The sequence below is a fragment of the Lagopus muta genome, chromosome 6 (genome assembly GCF_023343835.1).
Source record: "Lagopus muta isolate bLagMut1 chromosome 6, bLagMut1 primary, whole genome shotgun sequence".
Lineage (NCBI taxonomy): Eukaryota > Metazoa > Chordata > Aves > Galliformes > Phasianidae > Lagopus > Lagopus muta.
Genome location: NC_064438.1, coordinates 49244330 through 49268307, shown reverse-complemented (window position 1 = coordinate 49268307; position 23978 = coordinate 49244330). Strand labels below are relative to the sequence as shown.

At 37.7% G+C, this 23978-nt stretch overlaps 1 protein-coding gene across 2 annotated transcripts in view; it reads right to left on the bottom strand.

The window, feature by feature from the left end:
- Positions 1-23978, bottom strand: part of PPP2R5C (protein phosphatase 2 regulatory subunit B'gamma) — a 75668-nt gene that overhangs the window by 19863 nt on the left and 31827 nt on the right. For both annotated transcript variants that reach the window (XM_048947568.1, XM_048947569.1), the window contains 2 exons: positions 8604-8803; positions 198-308 (listed from right to left, as the gene is read on the bottom strand). In XM_048947568.1, the coding sequence (XP_048803525.1) occupies positions 198-308; positions 8604-8803 (311 nt within the window). The remainder of the gene's footprint in view (positions 1-197; positions 309-8603; positions 8804-23978) is intronic.

Here is a 23978-nt window from a genome sequence, read left to right as displayed (position 1 = left end):
AGAAACAGCAAACCTTCAGCCTCCAATACACTGACATTTATTGAAAAGATCAGTGTAAATTCAAGACATATTTTAACATCATAGAGGGATTAACTGATCTAGGGAGACAGACAGAACCTGTACGATTCTGAATCAATAAGAATGAATTTAATGTCAAAATTCTGTTAGATGATGACATCCTGTGCTTCATAAGGTACCTGCAGATGAGGCCATGCAGCTTCTAAAGTTGGTTCATCTTCCTCTGGATCAAATTCTGCTCCAGTTGGATTGGAAGATGGTGGTAATGTTCGAAACATATTAACTGCAAACTGAAATCACACATTCCTTTAAGAACTTTGAAGAAAATGAATGATTCCAAAGACAATTTTGACTGAAAAGTCTTAGCACAACCTACTTAGTTAATATCTGGAGAGAAATGCAAACTATATAACTCAGTAATTTAGAGAAAAATGAAGTACATTTATTTTTAAGATTTTAAACTTGGAGTACAGTTTTCCATGTGGTACTCTTTAAAGTACAAACATATTGGCAGGATGTCTTATTTTGTCTCTTCACACACATACACACTTTAAACACTCAAGCAAACATTTGTAAAATATTTATATACACACCTGAAAAGAATTTGCAACCTCCAAAAGTAAAAGTCAGAGCCAGAGACACAAAACAAAGATTACCTGATATTGTTGTGTAAATTATTACCAGTTTCACTTCACACCATAGGCAGACGGATGTGGAAATACCTCAAAACCAAGTTCCAACCTTCCTCTCTTAGAGGCACTTCTCTTAAGCCATGCCCATCTAACCATGCAGTTCAGCATCCTCAAGGAAGGATCTCTCAAGGTGTGTGTAAACACATATAAATCATTTCTGTGCCTCCAAGTGCTTGCCTAGATGCACACATGCACGAACCACAGCAGGGACCACAAGACCCTTAAAAATGAACAGGATTTTAAAGTCCCAGTACAAAGAAAAAACCCTTAGAAGTCTTAGAAGGGAAAAAAAGCCAAAGGGTAAATTTTAAAGAACCTCTTACATCTCAAGGTCAGAAACATTCCAGAGCGAAGGTGGGTGCTGACTGTGCTTGTGTCAATTGTGCATTAATAATCTAGTTACCTCCAGTTTAATAATTTTGCAATAATAATTAAAATTGTGACAGGTAGTATTTCTTTATGATGTCCTCTTCTAGGTACTTTACCTCACCACTGAGTGCATGTTGAATTTTTTGTTACGTAGTAAAATGCACATAATCAGATATAATCACAATTACATTAATATATGAAATACACAATCACAAATGAAAGTAAAGCACATTTGTTGGCAAAAAAAAAAGCCTCGTGATTTTTAGCACACATTCTCAAGAGTGATCTTTCTTACAGAATCACAGAATGGCCAGGGTTGGAAGGGACCTCAAGGATCATGAATCTCCAACCCCCTGCCACACGCAGGGCCACCAACCTCCCCATTATATGCTAGACCAGGCTGCCCAGGGCCCCATCCAACCTGGCCTTGTAGGCCTCCAGCGATGGATGGGGCATCCACAGCCACTCTGGGCAGCCGTTCCAGCACCTCACAACTCTCTCTGTAAAGAATTTCCCCGACATCCAACCTAAATCTGCCCTCCCTCAACTGAAAACCATTTCCCCTTGTCCTGCAGTTGTCAACCCTTTCAAAGAGTTGATTCCCCTCCTCTTTGTAGGCTCTCTTTAGGTTACAATAGTTTAGTACAGATTTAACAAGTCCGCACTACTCTCAGTTCTCCTAAAATGACAGCCAGTTTCTTTGTGGACAGGAAAGGACTAACTAGCTTGTGATTCAATGGCTATTCTTAAACCTCTGAGGAGTTACTGATCCTTTTACTGAGCAAGTTGGAGGGAACAGGTTTCTGTGCATGCCAGTAAGAAAACCAGAAAGAGCCTTCATCTGTAAATATAAAGACAGCTATGGCTGTCAGCACTGAAAGAGACTAATTCCTCAATTCCTCTTATAATCCAGATTATTAGGTAGGGCAGATGTTGTAAGAAACAACTAAACTGATGAGCAAACAGAAAAACAATCTATTTAGCAGTCTATTAGTAAGTGCATCCAAGAGAGTCTTTCTTATTCTGTTTTGTTGCTTGCTTATTTGGTATCAAAGCAGCAGCAGTCTCAACTAATTTTTGAATGTATAGATCAATTCAAATTATGGTCCTAAACAACCTCTACTGCTTCAGGCTGATTCTTTGATACAGATGCCTCAGTATTCTCAGCAGCTTAAATACACTGCAGAAATGACAAGATTGCCAAAATAAAAAACAGTGGCATACTATTCTTCCCTTTCATAATGATTGAGTGTATTAGGCTGCATTCAGAAACTTTTTAATGCTGCACAGAGCTCTGCTTTAAAACTCACAAATTAAATCATTTTGTTCATTGTAAAAATACTAAGATATTCTAAAATAAATTTGGGTAGATGCTTGCTCACAGTGAGAATGTTTGCTATGCTGAATGGAGGACTATGACATACACAAAACGATTTACCAGATCAGCTGCAGCTGGCTGCATGGAACATCACAAGGCATACATACACTCCATTCTAAGTGCGTACCACAAATACTGGAAGAGATTACTTATATACTATTACTGATACCTGATGGTTGCAACAGATTGGAGGAGACCTTTTGCAAGTATTAACAGGAAATCTGAGAATACATTTCTTAAGTCTGACCACAGAAGACACAACAGATCTCTCAAGAAAAGAATTATTTGCAAAAGGCTACAACATCAAGAACAGCAGAAACATTTACAGCCTTTTCAAGAACACTAATACTTGGTTCAGCAAACATGCCAGTAGAGTATTTCCACAACCAGAGAGAAGAAAGATTGCTCCACTGGATATTGCACTGAACTGAAAGTCCTGAGGATGCAAAATAATTTACTTCATCAGCTGAGTTGTTTCTATACTTTCAACAAGTGTCTAATGCAGTTCCTAAATTCTGCAAGTTTGAGTTTATTTACAATCTAACTACAAGTCTACCCAAGAATTACACTTAAATTCTATTCTTCATAGCATACTATCAGTCTCTAATTATCAAATTTTCAGGTGATACGGGAGCCAAATGCACATCTTTATCCCCTTCTCAGTGTGTTATAAGGTGGTTTTCTTTAATTGTTCTTTCGCTTTTAAATAATATCCAAGTTTATTTAACCATCATTTCAAGATGACCCAGAAGCTCTGACAGATCAAGCTAGATCTGTTTCAATATGTTGTTTTGCAGAGGAATCCACTCCCTCCATCTGTGGTGGGACTCTGGGAAAAGCAGCATGCAGGCATGCTTCCCTGTTCACATTGTGACTGCTTATCATTTATCAGCTCCATTCACAGTTTAAAATAATGCTGTAACATTACCTACTAGCTGGCAGGCTTAGGAGCATACGTAAGTGCTGTCCTGCCTTCTCACATCTGACAGATGGCAGAGCAGACAGTGGGAGGCAGTATCAAACTGCATCAACTAAATCTGCAAGAATTACATCATATTCCCATGAGGGAAATGTCATCCTCATGCTCTATTTTCCTCAGAGTATTCCTTCACATCAGGGATGCAGGTTTGATTTTGACTATGAATAGCATATTAATTACTCTTTCACAGAATGAAAAGGAAAACTGAGATAGGCTGTATAAAGATACTTTAAAAGTATAGACATCAATCAACTAGCAACCTCCAACCTGCCTTTGAAAAAGGTGAAAACTAGCAATAGTCAACTGACTTCCAAGAAAAACTAGGGATGATGAGACTTGGAACTCTCACTTCCTGAGAATGTTAACAGAAGAAACGTCAGCCTTTTCTAGATGGGACAGTCTCAGGCTCTTGCTATAAAGAAAGAAAAGCTGGGTTGTGTAAGGTCTTAGTATTGACTCCTACTTTCTCCCCTTCCCCCACCTCAACCCCTCCTTTTTTTTTTTCATTTTATTTTTGAGAACATCACGTGGAATGAGTTAAAAACTCAAAAACACAATAAATTTGTCCCATAAGAAATCAATCTCTTTTGTATTTTAAAACTTTGACCAAAAGAACATGGAAACTCAGTGCTCAAATCAAGGTACGGCATTTCTCAGTGAAGGAACAGACCTGAAACTCTCCTGTCTATGCCACTGAAATTTAGGAAAATTTACCATGAATTGGTATCATTGTGTCCTTTACCTTTTGGTCAAATGGCTTCCTCTAACATCTGCCTTTTTACCTAACATGTGTGATATAAGTTGCAAAGCCCAATTTCCTCGAAAGTCAACTTCCCACAGATGTACTTAAGCAAACATACCATAAAGGATTAATTTACATCCCCTTGATAACAACAGAACCTCACAATCTCCTCAAAATTTATCAGATTTGAGTCTTTATGAAACATGGGCTAGTGTGCCAAAATTCCCTCTGAGCTTTTAGCGCTGACATCCTTGACTGTGAAGGATGTAACTTCGGAGGATAGGAGAACAAAAACAAACAAAAAAAAAAGGCAAATATGCTGCATTTTTGCAGCTTCACAGATACGTTCTGCTGCCATGGTTATATTCTCTGTTTTTCTGGCGGCCCATTTCGTGCAATGCTAGAGAAAAGTTTCAAGTGAGTAGGCATTACAGAGAGAACATGACACACATTCTCTCTTCCCTTTTGCTGAGCAGTCCAAGCGAAGCTTGACATGAACAGCTCTGAATGACAAACTCTGTAATCTGACAGCCTGCCTCCTCTGTATTTTAACAAATAAAGCCATCCTAATAGCTAAGCTGAACCACAAATACTACACTTCTACTCCCAGTAAAATCTCTCATTCCATACTGAGTATCAAATTAAACAAAAAAACCCCTACCCACATAACCAGAAATAACACTCAGAAATTCCTCATGCATGTAACTGAGTTTGTCACTTCATTTTCATAAGTGAAAAGTAAAGTGAAAAGCTGCTTTAACTACTGAAATGATCTGGTTATAAAATACAAAACTTATTTCCTATATGTTACCAATTTTAAACTTAATATTGGCCTACATGTTTCACAAAAAAAAAACCAAAAAAAAAAACCTATATCATCCACAAGTACTTCATCATCATCAGGGAAAGTATTCTTGAAGCTACAGAGACAAGTCTTATTTATCCAAGCTTTGAATTTTCTTATTTCTCACAACACTACAGATTCAGCATTTCCTTGGCCTCCTCTGAGATCTCTTCAATAACCTGGCAAACATCTGTATATGCTCACTTTTATAGACACAATACAGATGCTGTCCATCCTTTCCTGAGATGGAAAGCAGCAATCGCATGGTCAGTGTTCTACAAAGTTAACAATTCTCACAAGACTTCTACTGAACTCATTTAGGGAAATGTTTATGCTTCTGACAGATTAGTGTGTACCAGAACCAGCTCACAAAGCCCTGTTTCCTTCAAAATCCAAGCTAAATTCAATCATACATCCCTTTACTAAACAAGAGAATCTGTGACACATGCTTTTCACCAAAATTACTGAATTTACTATTTACATTTACTGAATGTACTTAGGCATTTGTCCACGTCTTCCAGTTCTAAGATGCAAGCTCCTGCTCTGAGGACAGGAAGTCCAACTTCACTATAACATATATGAGAAATGGAACTTGTAAAGGGTTTAATAGAAACATTTCATTTCCCACCATATATTTGCTTACAAACAAAAGGAGAATCTGAAAGACCTGCCGGTCAGTTCCTTGAGGAAGAAGGGAAAGAAATTCTTGCATCCACTCTGGAAAATAACATTAAATCCATTTCAGAAACTCTATCTTTTGAAAAGGAAATTTGTTATTAAGGTTAAATAACTGAATTCATCCACCAGATGAATATATTGTTTAAAGAGAAGACCTAACCACACATTTGCCACAGGTACCTGGAGCAAGAATAGAGACAGGGGCCAGAAGGGGAATTGAACATGACATAATCACTAGAATTTTAAAGAGTGCTCTTATCAGAGCAAATAAAAAATAAAAGATGAAAACAAAAAAGGAAAACTTTTTTATTTAAAAAAATTTCTTATTACCATTAAATAAACAACTTGTAGAAATCATTGCCCTAAGTACTTGGCCTAACGTATGGCAGTATGTTAACCGAAAAAAACCAAAAAAATCTCATATACACACTTACAAAACCATGCACCATGCACATAAGTAAAAACTCATAAACAGATGAGTAACTGGCAAACATGAAGGTGAACAGAATGGCACTGCCATCCACAGATTAAAAGAAAAAAAAAAAAAAAGACTTCACTTTTTAGAGTACCTTCTACACTCATCACTGGCAATACCAGGATGCTGAACTTGATGGATTATGCCAAATTTGGTGCAATGAGTCCTAACACAGACAGATGTAGACAGGTCCCTTAAAGCACACAGAAGTCATTAGATTTCTTTTACCTTAAAATCCACATAATTAATTCATGAAGCCACTGCTAGAACTTAGCAATTTTTAAAGCTGCTTTTATGACCAGTTTTCTCTCAATTATCTGTCCTGAAACAACCATATTCCTCCTGCAGTAGTACTGTAATTCTCTTTCTTTCTGGCACGCACATTCATATTGAGGACTTCATTTTGCCATCTGAATTTAACCTCTAAGTATTAGTCCAGGTCCAATAACCGACAGTGTGTATCACAATGCTGTCTAAATTCCATGGAAGGAAGTCCACACCCTTTAGAATCTAACGTGTGGAAAGCATTTTAAGTTCACTGAAAGATTCTGTGAGCTCATAGCAGAATACTAGCGATTAAGGTATCAAATCCTACACTGAAATGTATTAGACTGACAGAAATACACACTATTACCACTAGTTGCATGTAAAAGCAAAAGCAGCATATATCTCCTTGGGCAAATGTATTATTGTCAGGTTTTGGACAGAGGAAGAATCATAATATGGAAGTTATGAATTTATGGACAGCTAAGACTCCTCACACAGTCAATCCATGGACAGCTAAGACTCCAACCCACAGTCAAGATTTTCAAGCCTTCCATCATGAATACAGTTTTATCTAAGCAAAATCTTTGCAAGCTTATTGTCTAATAATTCCCTTTTCAGTGGTGTCAAACAATCAATTAGCAAAAATAGAAGTAGGTTATCCAGACACAAACCCACATCTGGTCATTAACCATCCTCTGTGCTTCCTGTATTTCTGACATATAGAGTTATTAGGAATTCTCACACAGACAAGTTCTCATGAAAGTGGCATCTATCAGTAAGCATTTATGGTGGACTCAGGTAAGAAGTAATTTTTTTTAAGTTAATAGTAAAATTTCTTAGAATGTACTCTGAAGAACCTATAAGATTCTGATTTGGAGCACGACCTCACAATCTTACTGAGTTTATATTATATTTACGTTAAACATATATTGTTTTCTCATCACCCTGAAAACTCATCCCAAGCTATTACAGATCACAGGAAAACACATTCGTGTAACATACAATCAAGAGCAGTTTGCAAACTCTGCAGTTAGTGACTTGAAAAGATATCATTGTTCCCAGCCCAATTGCTACTCCAAGCAACTGATGCCCAGCCACCACAATGAGGGCACAAAGATTCTCTTGTAGTTTCATAGTTGACTTCTCTGGAGCGTACTTAAATACGACACAAAAGTAAAGCAGGTCTAATAGGCTTGGGACTAAATAGTAAAGGGGAGAAACAGCACAGGTCTAAGGAGTTCATATAGCTTGTTCCAGCAGAATTCTCATCTGTGTACAGTATAAGGTCCAACTCTCATTCTCAGCTCTGAATGCAGGAAAAAAAAATAAATCAATTTCAACCAACGGTACTGAATGCAGTTATGTAATATCAAGTGCCAAGCTTCCACAAGTGAACTTAATTTTCACCTTACAAAAATATTCTCAATTTTTCAGTTTCGCAATCTACATTCTTTTAAAAACTAGACATATTTAACTTCCCCAGTTTTTAGAAATATCTATTCCAGAAAAAATCTATGGGGAAAAAAGGAGAGTTTTCTGGAGGTGCACAGAGCTGGGAAGAGACAGCACCAGAACAACTGAACTAAACCAGCCAAAGGGATACTCCTCACCATACAGTATTATGTGGAACTATAAAAACTGGGGGAAGTTGGCCAGGGGCAGTAGCTGCTTGGGCACTGGTCAGCTGGTGGTGAGCAACTGCACCGTATACCACTTGGCTTATATATAATATACAAACACATTCGTATTTATATGTACATACCTATCATTAGTAATATCTTCATTATTACCACCATTAATATTATTTTTTCCTTCCTTTTTTGTCTCAGTAAATAGTTTTTAATCTCACCCTATGAGTTCCACTTTCTTTTTCCCTCGCCAATCCTCTCCTTACCACTAGGAGCAGGGAATGAACACAAGCCGTATGGTGCTGAGCTGCTGCCAGGTTAAACCACAATAGTACCCAAGTTCTACCATACAAAGAAGATGAGCCAACAATGGCAAAAAGATTTCTAAAAACACAGTTATGTTACCATTTTGCTGATGTACAGAGGGCAGTTGATCTCTGAATATTTCAGTAAGGTTTTTTAAAATAGATTGATGTAGCTAAAGAAACAAGTATGAGTTAAAAAAAATAATCAGACTGGTTCCCGTCACTTACCATATGTACTACTTCAGGGTAAATAGGTTCTGTAATCACATTGCGATTGTGTGTGATATATTCTACCATTTCACTTAAAGCTGCTCGCTTTACTTCCTTCCACTTTAGGTCACTTAGTGGATCAGAAACAAAGTCAAAAAGTACACAACATTGTCGTAACTTCTGGATAAAAAGCTTTTCTTGATCAGCAGGAGGAACATCTGAAAAGTGAAAATAATTGGTTATAAGTTACATTGCAGCAGACTTCACTCTACTCATTTTTATTTCCCTGAGACACAGGCATTGTGGTCTTTATAAGCGAACTTCTTGAATCTTCAAACAAATTTCAGAAATACAGTGGTCCAGAATATTAACTCGATAAAATACAGCACAGTATAGAATGATTAAAATTGCAAAGTGATGCATGCTTGCCTTTGCTAGGAATAGGTACTGCATAGGGAAAAAAAAAAAAAAAAAGCACATACTTAGAAAAAAAAATGCCTCAGGGAATTTCCCAAAGAGCTCTATTTGTGTACAAAATATTAGGTTGCATCTGCAGAAAAACTTTGAGTATTAAGAAATGCATTGGTGGATTTTCAGTTATTAACAGATGAAACCAATGAGTCACCTTTTCAACTTCAGACTCATCACCTAACAAATTCCATTTCTCCACCAAGCATTCCTACAACATGAGACCGCAATAAACACATAATAAGCATAAACCAACTATTTAAACTTCAAAGCAGAAAAAAAAAAAACTTTTAAAGAAATTGGAGTAGCTGAAGATGCTAAGTGCATCTATTTTGCCAATTTGTAACACTAATTTGAATGTTCTACATGTGCAAGAGAAAGACTTGCATTAGCAACCTTTTGAAACATTTACAGGAGTTCATTTAAGTAACTGTAGCCAGCTCTGCAACATGGTGCACTGTCTCTAAATCTGCAGATGACACCAAGATGGAAGGAAAAGTCCATCTGTCTGAGCTCAGGAAGGCCCTACACAGAGGGATAGGCTGGATAGGTGGGACGAGGCATATGGGACAAAGTTTTAACAGGACCAAACACCAAGTCCTGCACTTTGGCCACAACCCCAGGCAATGCTACAAGCCTCAGGCAGAGTGGCCAGAAAACCGAAAAGGACCTGGGGGCATTGGTTGATGCTTGACTGAACATGATTCAAGAAGGACAACAGCATCCTGTCTTGAATTAGAAACAGTGCAGCCAGAAGGAGCAGGGAGGTGATTGTCCCTCTGTACTTTGCACCGGTGAGGCTGCACTTTGAGTGCTGTGTTCACTTTTGGGCTCCTCACCACAAGAAAGATATTGAGGCTCTAGAGCAGATCCAGAGAAGGGCAATGAAGCCGTGAGGGGTCTGGAGTGTAGGCCTTATGAGGCGCAGCTGATGGAACTGGGATTGTTTAGTCTTGAGGAAAGGAGGTCTGGGGAGACCTTACTGCCTTCTAAAACTACCCAAAAAGAGGATATGGTGAGGTAGGGGTTGGCCTCTTCTCCCGTGTAACTAGCAATAGGACTAGAGAGAATAGCCTCAAGTTGTACCAGGAGAGGTTCAGATCGAACATTAGGAAAAACTGCTTCTCCAAAAGAGTGGTCAGGGACTCAAATGGGCCGCCCAGGGAAGTGATGGAGTCACCATCCTGGAGGGTGTTCAAGAAACATTTAGATGTTGTATGGAGAGACATGGTTTAGTGAGTAATATGGGTGATAAGTGGACAGTTGGATGTTCTAATTAGATGTGGTCTTTTCTACCCTTAATGATTATACGATTGAACACCGGTCTTCTAAGATAACAATCACCAAATGTAAGCCAGGAGTTGATATACTCAAAAAACATTTGAGGAAATAACATTGTCAGTTCTTACCAAGTTGAATATAAAATACGAAAAAAATAACAAGCCAATCAAAGTGAGTAACCAGTTGGTTTGACACTGTTTAATTTATCATGATTCAGGTGCAGCTAATGAAATGTATTAACTAATAGGACCAGTATCATTTCTACTCTTCCATCTTCCTTTCAAGACTCCAGTCTTGAAAGCATTTACTTCTTTCTGTCCAACTTCCTCCCCTCGTCCCTTCCTCCCCCCCCCCCATCCTCTCGCTCACCCTCCGCCTTCTTGTTTCCTGGAGTATCTTTGACCTGTGAAGCCAGTCCATGTATTTATATTTCTGAACACTTATGCAGTTGTTTTATTTTACTGCTCCTCACATTTAAACTGCCTCTTCTCAGGTGCGCGCAGATCTACTTTATTAAATTCCTCTTTTCTTTAATACCTATTCAATATACTTCATAGATACTGAATGCAACTGAGACTGGCCTCAAGATATCCCGAAACAAACCAACTAACCAACCCAGACAATATTTGTATCTTTTGGTAACTCCATTTCCCTATCTGTAACACTCTTATACTACTTTACTTTTAACCTTTTGAGACAAAGATTGCCTTAACACAGTGCTTTGTGCAGTGTATTTTTACTATTTGACAAGGACACCTTTATTCTCTCAAGTTTTTACCTACCAATTTTTACTAGATGCTACAAAATTCTGCATGTGCCTGTTTGCCTAAGTAATCCCACGAGTAATTAAAACGATCAATGTGTGACATTATGGTTCAGTACATCCAGCAAACGCTTTGGGCAATCTGGACATTAACCTTCAGTAATTACTGAACGAACACTTAAGTAATTGGTGAGATGTAAAGAAAACAGTACCATATTTTGACAGCAGCAAAAATCCGGATCCAATTAAAATGGTCTAATAACCACGGCAACAAGTTTAAGACAGAAATCCTCCTTAAATTAGCAGCATAACATTTTGTTTTTGCATGACAACTTCTTGATTTTAATTATTGTTGGATATGAACCGCTGAGTCATAAATAGCATGACAAAAGGCAAAATAAAACTAGATTGCCTACTTCTGCTTATTCCAGCTGATGGCTTTTATTTTCCCTAAGTGCAGAATGCAAAGACTTCCTTAAACACAAGTGAAATGAGCCTTTGTCAAACAATGGATTTCAAGTGGTACTACTGAACATAAACACACACCTACCACACGCACATGCAAACTAATGAACTGAACGTCTGACCGTCTGATCAACGCCTGCAGCCCAGTTGGTCAGGTACTACAATGAGTAGCTCTGCTTTAAACACTTGGCAAACTTATCCTTAAGACAGCAAGCTAGAGTGGCCTCTTCCTTCTCAAAAAGAAGTTGCTTTCAAAAGTACTTTTGCTATAATAAGCCTTTATGATGCACTGGTCTAAAATGGCTTTTTTCTCTTAGCTACATACACTAAATTGCTCTGAAGTGCTCCAAAGAAACTCCAACAAACCAGATGAGAAACAGCACCAAAGAGCATACAGAACAATAACAAAAAGTCAGGGTACATACACCATTACTGGTTACAGACTTCAGTGTCAGAGAGCGAAGAGTTCAAGAATTAGAATGGAGGTGATAAGAGGTCATCAACTTTCTAACAAATAAAATAGAAGCTCTGTAAAGCATAGCAAGTGACTTTAAGGTACTTGAAGCCACACAAACTGCATCTTAATACATATGTTTTAGTCTATTTAGATTAAAAACTACACTAATGAATATTTCCTTCTGGGAAGAATATTTAATAGCCTGTATGACTTGAATTTGCAAACAAGACACAGAGTGGTTAGAGAGGTTACCTTTTCCAAATTAACTGTAAAATGGAAAGTGATTTGGCCTGAAGCATAGCAACATGATCTCACTTAGGGATACTATGCTGTACTACACAAAATCCAGAGCCTAACCAGAGACCACAATCTTAGAAGGAACAGACACACAATTACAATCACCTGAAAGGAGAGGAAGCATTAAAGCTATAATTACCACTCATCTCTGAGACAAAAGACTGACTACTAAGCGGGTCAAGAAATACTCCCAGAAGGCAAGCCACCTATCTCACCACTTACTTTGAATTGGCTAAAATATTTTAAGTATTTCAGTTATACTTACAAACAGTTGTTTACTCTACCCTCACATGTGCTCTACCGTAGCTTTCAATGTCTTGACCTCAAATCTCTCATGGTGCTCATCTGGAGTATTTGCTGTCAAGTTGAGACCATCCCTACTTTTAAGGTTTGAAATGATGATTTCAGTATAACAATGATTACCGAAGGTGACCAAGAAACCATCATGATTAGACCATGATTTTTGTGTAGAGAATGCACGTGTAGCAGCAGAAGAATCCTGAAGAAGTCTTTAATCTGAAGCCCTGTGCCAGCCAGGGACATGTGCTTTCAGTTCACTGCCTGGTGACTTGTCCATCAGCTTCCACTTGAATTAGTTGATAACCTCCAAATTTTAGCTGTTCAGGTTAACAGACATCTGAAGGGAGTGTTATTAGGTAATTTTAATATTAATTTTATTTTATTTTTAGAACCAAGCAGCTCTTTGAGCACTCCTCAAAGACTGGGAAGGCTGTGGCTATTCAAAAGCTATTCCTTATGATTATGCCAAAATTGACATTTTGTGCTATTCACTGAGCCACTCCACACTTGCAGTTTGTATCACTTTTGTTCAATACCTACAAATTCTGTTTCTAGTTATAACACTGATATCATCCACCCTTACCAGTAACTGTATTTTATTAAATACTGTTTCTGGTCTGCTAATATAATGGGAACATAGTTTTTCAGAATCACAAAGCAAATCATAAGAACAATCTTGATTTCCAGCAATTCCTGACACCAGATTTACACAAACAAATACTGTAATGGCAGATTTTATGCCAAAATCAGCATTATTTATCCCATTACTCTTCTTGTGAAACAACTTCTAACACATCACAAAAGGTATCCCCAGAAGTCAGTATTATGATTGCAAGATAAGCCTCAGATTCCTAAGGATCAGCCTTCTTCCCTTGGTCAGGTATTTCACCTCTTCCCTCATTTCAGTCCCTGGGTAATTGCTGCATTGACTTACCCAGCATACAGACAGGCAGGCTCTGCCTCCTTATATTTAATGGTATTGATTCTGAATTATCTACTCCATTTAAAATGCTCAACACCACCTCAGACTGTGGCCAGACAAAGTCACTGATGAGTATAAAATATCTTCCTTTCACTGGACAACTGGCATTGGCTTTTACATATCAGACTGAATACACCAGGATCACACTCAGAGGCAAGGTGCTCAGCTGCCAGGACAGTTACCAAGAGTCTTGGCAGAGGCACAGACAATCAACTGTGAAAGCCAAAATTTGAAACAGAGTTCTATGTGAATGAAAACAAACTGCTTGGAAGCTCCAGGTATTTCTTCAGCAACAATTACTGCAAAACCACAGTAACTGAATTCATGTCAAGTGCTCCCACTGGTAACTGTCCTCCCCTCTTTCCTGACTGCTCCTCAGCTGGTCTGTGACACCATTCTGCAACCAGGGGCCATAAGTTACAACTTCATCAGAAGAGGCAGCACAGCTCCCTCCAAGAACTAAACTAAAACATCACTGTGTGCTAACAAGTCCCGATTTTCTCAATTTCATAAAATAACAAACTCTATCTGTGTTAAAAGAGAATTAGAAAAATGAAAACTAACGCTGAAGTTAGGTTTCTAAGAGCCCAGACATGCATGCAATATTGCATGACATTTATGAACTGCAAGACAGCAGAGAATGGACTGTTCATAGCAAACCTGCTGAAAGTAACTGTTTCCTTAGGACAAATGTGTAGAGCAGAAGTTCTCGCCAACTCCTGCTTGCCGGTAGATGGGAAATCTTATCAAACGTGCCTTCACATCTACTGAAGGGCTACAGCTTTCAAATGACACGGAGAAATGACATTTAACTGTAAATTAGGGTGCTCCTAGCATATACCACAAAGCATACTGTTAACACGATGCAGCCCGTTCCAGCAATCAAAAGCAATTATTAGCATCATTTAAATTGGATGTCATTAGAAAAGCAAGCAGCATTAGCAGTGTTAGTATAGCTTCACAATCTGCACTGCTGTGCTTCAATGTGAGGAGTTTGCTATCTTGCCATAACCATTTTTTCCACAGCCATTTCAGCTAATATTACCATGACAGCACTTCGTTCAAAGAATAAGCAGTGTTCAACATGCAGAGTAAAGGAAATGGAAGTTGCTAGACATGCTGGCAGAGGGATTGCAGAACATGAGAAAATGAATACAGCTTTAATAAAATTATCATTTTTTTCCAGAACTAGTGATCAAATCTTAAAAAAGAATCACAGAAAAATGGCAAGATAACAAAAGCCTGTCTAACATTTGATCAAGTTCAATTTAAAGTATCCACCTGATTTTGAAATGATTAAATTACTGTTCAAGTCTCAATCAAGGAATACTTCTTCAGATTACACAACTTTCTCTGCATTTCTATTACTTGTCATACTCATTACAGTTCTCTTTGATTTTCTTCAGCAGATTTTACTGAAAACATGACAGAACTAATTAACACTAAGAGATGTAACTCCCCTAGATAACAGTGTTTTACCTTAATAGGTGATAATAGAAATAAGGGGTTTGGGAGGAAATTTTCCAGTTCATGCATGGAAAGTTTAATTAATGCTATTACTTCTAGCAGCCCTTCAAAATACACTTAAGGAATGCATGAAATTGCTATAATTACATATAATATGCAATATGTTTCATACATTAACTAGCAGCCTTGGGAGTGGGAGTTCTGCTGCAGATTACTTGAAAACAAGCAAGATATTATGATGCATACAGAGGATTGAAAAAACACAAAATATCAACATCAAAATGCTTTATGTGGAACTCTACTGATCCTATAGAAGTACTGGGTTTTTTTTTTGTTTGTTTGTTTTGAGAGAGGACAATAGAGACATTTCATATAATAAAAATGACCACAGTGATCAAAGCCACAGGAACACTCGAGGAAAAACACAGTACTTGTATTAAATTCGAGAGAGCATGACATACAGAGAAAAATAGTAAGAGGCACAGAAAACAAACTTCTATCTCACTGCTGAACATAAAAGGTACATTGTCATAAAAGAACTGCAGTTGAGTCTTATTACAACTCCTTCTGTCGAGTTTGAGGTCCTACTGCAATTACCATGCATTGTACTTGTGTATATTCCTACTGAGAAGTTCTCAAGTTTTTTTCCTTTCTTTTTCAAGAACACATTTCCTGTCAGAAACAGGATGCTGAAGGTTGGATGAACATTCAGCCTGACCCAGAACAACAAAGCCCATCACTCTCCAGCAACTCCTGCTCAATAATTAAAATTACAGGCACTTCTGCAAGGCAAACAATAAACCACTTTGATAGTCTGAATAGCTAATATAGTTGTTTTGTTCTAGGTCAATAAGAAGGTGAGCTGAGACCAAAAGATGGATGCATTCCATCTGAACTGATGCTCGTGCAGCAGCCTGAAACTTCACAAGCATGACCTACTGTGGGTCAGCTGCTTTTATGCAGCATCATGGCTCCCAGGAGCATTCCAGGAGAGAAATGAGAAGGAGCTGTAAGCAGCGGGTATTTCCACTCCTCTCTGCCTTCAAGGAACTGAGCCGCTGCCATCAATACCTTCTGGCTGTTCTCCAGGTAACAGAAATGTGTAACTGGTTTCCGTCTTTGGAACTGCACTGCTCCTTACTACTGCTGTTCCACATTCCATAATGCAATTGAACAAAATTGGCACCCAAAACATAAGTATTTTTCTATATATGAAGTTTAAAAACAATGCTTGAAATAACATACATGTGGCACATCTTCTAGCTACAATTCAAAAGCAAGTTGCGCTTCATTTTCAAGTAGTTCAAACTTCTGGATGTTCAAATGTATTTTTATTTTAGTTTTGTTAAAATCTGAGAAAATCCAGCTTTATTTTTCCAGTAAAGCAATAGCACTGGCTTTGCTTCTATGCTGATCTACTATCTGGATTAAAAACAGTCCACTTTTTATTTCAAGTGATTCCATCTCTGATATTTGTGTCTGAAACTAGTCTTAATCTTATGGAACAGACATTGGATGGAGGAGGTAGGAGGAGAAAGATGCCTGAAGTCATTAAGAGTATTTTAAGTTTTGTGTTTCTAAATAAAGAAATCTCTTTACTCAAATGAAAGGCTTCTCACTGGATTGTGTGATTTTCCTTTTTTTGAAAGAATACAGCCTCCTATTTAGCGGGAAGAAAACGCACTAAGGACTGCTAGAATTAAACAAGCTATCAGACTACTAACAGCAAATCCTTCCTCCCCCCTACCCTACCAAAAAAAACAAAAAAAAACAAACAAAAACACAAGAAACCATCATGGCTTAATAAGCTTAAGAGAGCCAGAAAGTCCTGAGAAGTGCAAGCATTGTCAGCAAAGCTCAGAACAGGTGCTTCACAGCACTCATGCACTGTGAAAGCTGCAGTCTTTGGAGAGCCAGAGCTGAAGGAGGTTGCTGGTGGCAGCAGTAACAGTGAGACTGAACTGTGGTTTGGATGATGGAGAAACTTTACATAATGGCAAATGGGACATTAAGGATTTCAACCTGTAATCAAGTAGAAAAAAAGCTCGCTATCATTCTATGCTGTTTGGCACAATTTTAAATATTAAACAATCTGGGACTCTGAAATGACTTCCAGCAACACCTTTTACAGGTGCACATAATAACTATCAATGAGAAAACTGGATAAACAGCAAGTAAGCTCCACACCTCATTATGCAATGACTTTTCAGAAGTGGAACAAAATCACCCTGCTTCTAAAGTCCTGCTTGAAAAAGAACGTTATCTCAAATCCACCATTTTCTTTGAAATCTCACAAAATTAAAAAACATAAAAGCACTTTGAGAACAGACAAGTACTTCAAATCTAACTGAAATTAGCCTTTTTAGCCTAGATTAGAACATAGTAAAAATTATAGAGAAGAAATCACAAGTGCATAAATACTTGAAAGGCAACGTACCATGAAGAGAAAAAAAAAAAACCACAGGAATGCTTATACAGGAAATGACAAGTGTAACAAGCAGAAATGGGCTTGAACTAATGAAATAAAAAATCCACCTGAAAATTGGGGAGAAAAATGACAGCAAGTAAAATCAAGCAGACAGTGAAAGGGAAAAAGAAAAAAAGAAAAAATCTTTATCTTAACAAGGGAAGAAGGAAACCAAAGAGATAAAGAGCTGTCAGAGTGTTGGGGCACTCACACAATTAATATGACAGCAACACCCATTTTAAACACAAAGCCCCTACTAGTAACATATGGGAAAATCCTCTATTTCCTAGCTCTTACATGTACTTCACAAGATGCAACTAACCTTGTGTCCACCTTCTGTAGTATAATAACCTGAAGTTCTGCAGAAACAGGCTTATTATGCAACAACTGCATTTAATTAAAGGTAAGAGTTTTTATATATGAGAACTCTCTGAAAAAATGAAGAGTTACTGTCAAGGACATTGGTGAAACCAGATTTAAGTTACATTAATATAACACAATACACAACCAACCACCAAAATATGAAATACCTAGGCTACTTCCTAAACAGCCTATCAGCCTGCTTCTTCTTCTGAATGTTCCACTTGCTAAACCCTGGATTACTGCTTGTCTCCTGTTAGGCAGTTCTAAATGATAAAATCTATAAATTTAATGATGGAATTCAGAATAAGTACTAGCAGATAGAGTAAGATTTACTGAAGAGTGCTGGGTTACATTTTGGCTTAGAAAGAGATGACATAATAGGTAAGAAAGCATGACCAAGGTCTGTTTTTCTATACAGCCAAACTTAAAGAGTTCCACATTCCAAAGCAATGTAACTTCATGTAAGAAGTTCAGTAAGTTGTAACATAAACACAGCTGCATGCATTCGCCACTTTGTCGTAAGCTGACGTTTATTTTTACATTAATCAAACACACCCATAACTTCCTTGGTAAAACATCTAAATGAGCTTTCCAAATGCTCCACTATTTTCAAAATTAGAAATAGGACGTGGAAAATGCAGGTCTTTTCAAAAAGTCTATCCATAGGAAGGGCTGTAACAGTGAAGTTAACTGAATCTGCATGCAAACAAGATTCTGAAGGACCTTTCAACAGATACTAAGTCCCACTGAGTGCACTCCTTAAAAATTCTGCTGTTCAACTCAATAGCTTTCCTGTTATTGCTATAAGCAACACTTTGTTAGCTTCATATGCCTGTGAAATTTAGGAACCTTGTGTGATGCATCTCAGGTAAAAAAAAACAGCCAAGCGTGACAGCAGCAATATTTTGGAAAGTAACCTTAGGACTAACTAGGTCAGTAACCTCCTTAGCAGCCACTCCTTGCCATGTCAACAGCCAACGACAATTACTTCAAATACTAACAACAATTACTAGCAGATCCCTGCTGGGAACTAAAATTCATGTTTTAGAAAAAGAAGTTTTGATTCATGTAAGAGAAAGCCAGTTATGTCCATCTGAAAATGTACCGAAATACATGGTTTCAACATTACCATGTTTCAAGACAGGCAGATATTGAAGACATAATACACCTGCACATTTTGTTAGTAATGGGTGCTTAAGAAGTTTCCATTTAACTCAATTCAAAACAATCACTACTATATAATATGGCATCATTTCCTCACATTGACAAATACATTCATTCCAAAAAGATGCCTTCAGCCTCTTGTTTACTCTGATTGAAAGGTCAGCAAGACCTTAGTTTCCTACTGGGAAAGGAACAAAACCAAAATATTTATATCATGCACATAAATAACAGCACACAAACCTCCCCTCCCCCCTACCTCCCCAGAAAAACCAACAAAATAATAGAAAAGATCCCTTGTGTCAGATTTTGGATTTTCAGATAGTTTCTATAGAAGATCACACGCAAGTGGAAGCAAAAGAAAGTGATCTAGGAAGAAGTTGGTTTGGTCTAAAGATTAATCTAAAGGCTAAAACTACAGTTCCTTTGGAGTGCGTCTTTGAAGGAAAACCTATTTCACTCAAAGTGCAGATAACACATATTTCCTTAATCTATTTATGGAAGTTCAAGCTCTGATCATTTTGCACATTTTCATTCCAGTATGTGAATGAACATAGGAAACCTCTGAAACAGCACTGACATTGACATGCCTTCATTTTAAATAGAATAGGAGAAATTTGGTTCTAGAACCTGTGTGAAAATACGTATTTGGTGGCTTGAGTTTAAAAATAAGTTAAAGAACTTCCATAAAATTACTCAAAATAGAAAGTGTTTCTGAGTAGACTGCTACAATCAACTAAAAAAAGTAAAAAAAAGTAATTTTTTAGCTAGCTTTTAGCATCTTCTAGGCTTCATAGTTCATCTTTAACTTAAAACAAAAATATTTACTTCATAAGATTCAGACACCTATCAGGAACAAGAGCGATTATGAAAATCAAAGCACTGAAGCCTGACAAAATTGTCACTTCCACCTTTGATAATGGTTCAGTCAGCCCCCACCCCTACTTTTAACTGCATTAAAAAAAAAGAAATCTTAATTGACAGACAGTAAAAATGCTGTTGCACAACCTGTATGCACAGAGGCAGAGTTGGCTTTAAAGCACCACACGTTCAGGACACCCTTTAACTCCACTGTGTGGCCTTCAAAGCCCAGCATGTGGGCTGAGGCCAAGCACAGACAACATTCTACTTGCACCATTATACATTGTGTTGGTCAGCCATAAAGGCTCAATGCAAAAGCCACTACCATGAGAGGATCATCTTATCTGCACAGATGTAAGTACTCCTGTATCTTAAACATTGCTGGTGCCCACTAGACCTACATGGTTTCCAATACTGTTTCAGTAACTAGCAGTAGTTACAGGGGTTTAGCTGACTCAACGGAAGTTAAAATTATTATTAAAAGCTTTGAACAGAAATAGGGACATTTTTTTTCAGAAATGATTGCACTGAATTTTCATGTTAAAATGAAAATCGCCAAGCAAGAATTTTGATGGCTGAATAAAAAAGTGCAGACAGTATGTACTTACGCTGATATAATTTTGCTTCCTTTGAAGGGAGTACAAATTACACCGTGACTCAATAAATGCAACCAAAATATCAGATGACTCTTCCTCTAATTTAATGGAATTTTTAGTACAACAGAGTCCCTTCTAAAGGCTTTTTTTTCCATATACAATTGTACCCTGAGAGGTTTTAAATGTAGCATGAACACTTGACATTCTCATTGTTTCCAGCAGCTTAGTTTATACACGCACACTTCATACACAAAGATTTAGACAAAGAAAAGAAAATAAGTGCAGCAGCAATTACAGAAATACAGAATATACAGAGAAAGAGCAACAAGATAAAATATATCCACGGGTGCAAAGTGAAGAGTTAATAAGCATGTCATCATGTTAAACCCAGCAGGAATGATAAATAGCAAATCTCCTTTAGATCTGCTCTTGGTCAAGTATCAAAAATGCTTCCCATGAGTTCCTTCAGGAAACAGCAGTTTAAAAATCCACCACATCAGCCTATGTCTGCTATGCACAATGGCTATGTCTGGATGTCTTCCTAAAACCATCATAAGAGGCAAAACACTAACAGTCACATGAAATATCAGTCCTTGGATAATTACCTAATACTAACCGATGCAGTATGCATCTCAATATCTCATAGATGTGAGATCTAGGCTTGTTAAGAACAGAACTGCTACTTGTTCCTCTCCAAAGCAACACTTTTCAAAAAGAATGGTAGGTGGGTTTCAGTGTACCACTGGTTACACACTGCTAGGGAGCAGCACTGGCCAAAAAACACACTATGAGCATACAGGAAACTTTTAGCAAGAAGGATGACTACGAACTCCGGGAGTGAGGCTCAACATCAGAGCATGGGTGGTTCAGTGAGAAGGAGTGGCTATCAGCCAAAACAAGTCGCCCATGCTCAAACCTTGAGATTATTCAACTGTAGTTGGCTCCCTCAGCTAAGATCCAAAGCCAAAAATATTTACGACCCATGAAAAGGACAGAAAGTGAGTGCCAACCATGGGAAGTCCCATTAACTGGATTAGCAGGTGAGGAAAGAAAGATTGCTGTATGAAAGGCCTTCAAATATTTCCACTAACTAAAAACATACCTGTAGTTTCAGAAGTAGTTGTCAGTACATTTTAAATTCTCTAAAATAATCACAATGGTTCATTTGTGTGATGGAAGCATCTCTGTCAAAAGTGATTAAGAGGCACTCATCTATGCACCTTCCCTCTTAAGATTTTACTGTGACGACAAAGACTCATTGTACCCTAAATGCGTACTAAATACAAATGTGTTGAAGGATTACGGGTATTAATATTTAAATAAACATAACTCAAACCAGTTAAAGCTGACTGTGTACGTTATGTTTATGAGTTCTAGCTTACTCAAAAGATATTTTAGTTATCCATGTTCTCTAAAAACACATACCTGCCACATAGCTTTTAGACTACCGCCGAGCAGCTAACAGAGCATTAAGAAACAAACAAAGCAGTGGTTTTGTGTGCTATTTTTAATCATACAAGTAGTTCCAGCTCCTATCTTTAGTACTTTGCAAAAACAGTGAGAATCATGAAACATCATAATAACTTTCATGAAAGCAGCACACAAAATTCAGAGTTACTACAGATGTAAAACTACCAAAAGGTACACGACATCAAACACATTAAGGAGTCTGCTTTAATAACTGAAGGGAAATACTGCTCTTTGAATTTGAAAATATATATATGTATACTTAGATATAAAATCAATTTTAAAGTGACAGTAAGGCCAATCATTTTTTGTGCTATGTGCAACAAAGAATTACAGCATCACATGATTTTCAACAGAAGTAGCAGCCTCGCTCCCACTTGGCTAATATCTCCCCTCAAAGCACTGAAACACAGATGGAACTGCTCACATTGTCTGGTCCTGTTTTAAGCAGAGATTCACACTCCCTTCTGCAGTCTTGTTCTCAAGTATAAATGCCTTCATGTTGAAAAAGTTCTTTCTTTGTGTTCAATGGCCATCTCTCATGTTGCAGCTTGCATTTGTCACCTCTCCTCAAGCACTGTGCATCCCTGAGAAGTGCTTGACTCTGCTTCCCCATCCCCTCTCCTCCTGACAGATGAAGAAAATATCACTACTCAGCCCTTCCTTCCTCAGGCCAGCAAACCCAGTTCTCTCAGCCTCCTTTTGTACATTGAGAGATTAATGGCCGCTGCTCTTCATGCTGAATTTACCCTGCATTACTGCTGAAGTCTGAGCTTTGGCCTCTACTTCCATTTAATTCATTACTAAATTGATTTTTTTTTTTTTTTTTAGGCTCAGAAACAACTCCTGAGAAGTAAAAGCCCTCACGATATTTCAGGAAGTATTGATAGACAAATATCTACAGGCCAATTATATTTTCAGGAAAAAGAGACACAACCTTTTTTTTTTAATGAAATAAATGTGCTGCTCTCCTTTAAGAAAAAATGCATATCACAGGTTCAAATGCATTATGCAGCTCACTTAGGAGTTGTTTCATCTCCTTGTCAAAGGAACTTGACCTTCTAGACTGACGTACTAAAATACAAAATAGAAATGCACCTATCAATAGATAGGGTGCTCTTGGTTGCCCTAAGGTGGTCCAAACTTACGGAAAGCACCGACAGGTGCTCGACACTGTGTTAATACCAAACTGAACCAGTAGTCTTCGTTGAGCTTTTACAGGAATGCAGGATGCTTCCCATCCAAATCCTCAGATGTTTGCATCAAAATAACATTACCACTTATATCTTTGGTTATGTGCTGTAGACGAGCATTACCTGAAGATGGAACATAAACTCCTTTCCATTATCCCTTGTTCAAGATTAAAAGGAGCACATGTAAAGAACAAGCAAAGTTAACTACTGCACTTTTTACAAAATCTGAATGAAATTAAATAAATCTGAGCCCATCAAAAATTCAATTTTTTTTGCTCCCTGGGAAAGCAGAGGGGAATGGATGACAAGGCGATGGCCTACAGGAAGGCTCAGTGAGAGCTGACAGGATCAGGGCGTACACATCCTCCTTCCCACACAACTTTCATCATGTCTTGCAAAATATCTTGAAAATCATTTTGAAAAAGCATGAATAGACAACATTACCAACTGCAGCAGTCAGCAACTAGGCCACTAAAGCAATTGCTACACTCTGCTAATAATTCTGCCAGTAGAGATCAGATTTTTTGCCAATATTTTATTCAAATATCTGTCCACATCTTGAGTTGTAAAAGCAGTGGCATTAGAGCTTTCTCTATCAATATTAGGTTTTTTTTTTTTTTTTTTTTTTTTTTTTTTTTACAGCAGTCAACTGTATTTGTAATGAAAAAAAATGTGCCCCTCTCAAATGAATAAACATCTATGATCTGCCTACAGAAAGAACCAAGATCCCTTATTTACTGAGTGCAATCTGTACATTGTAACCTACAGCTTTCAGCAAGACTGCTCCACAGTAAATATGAACTGG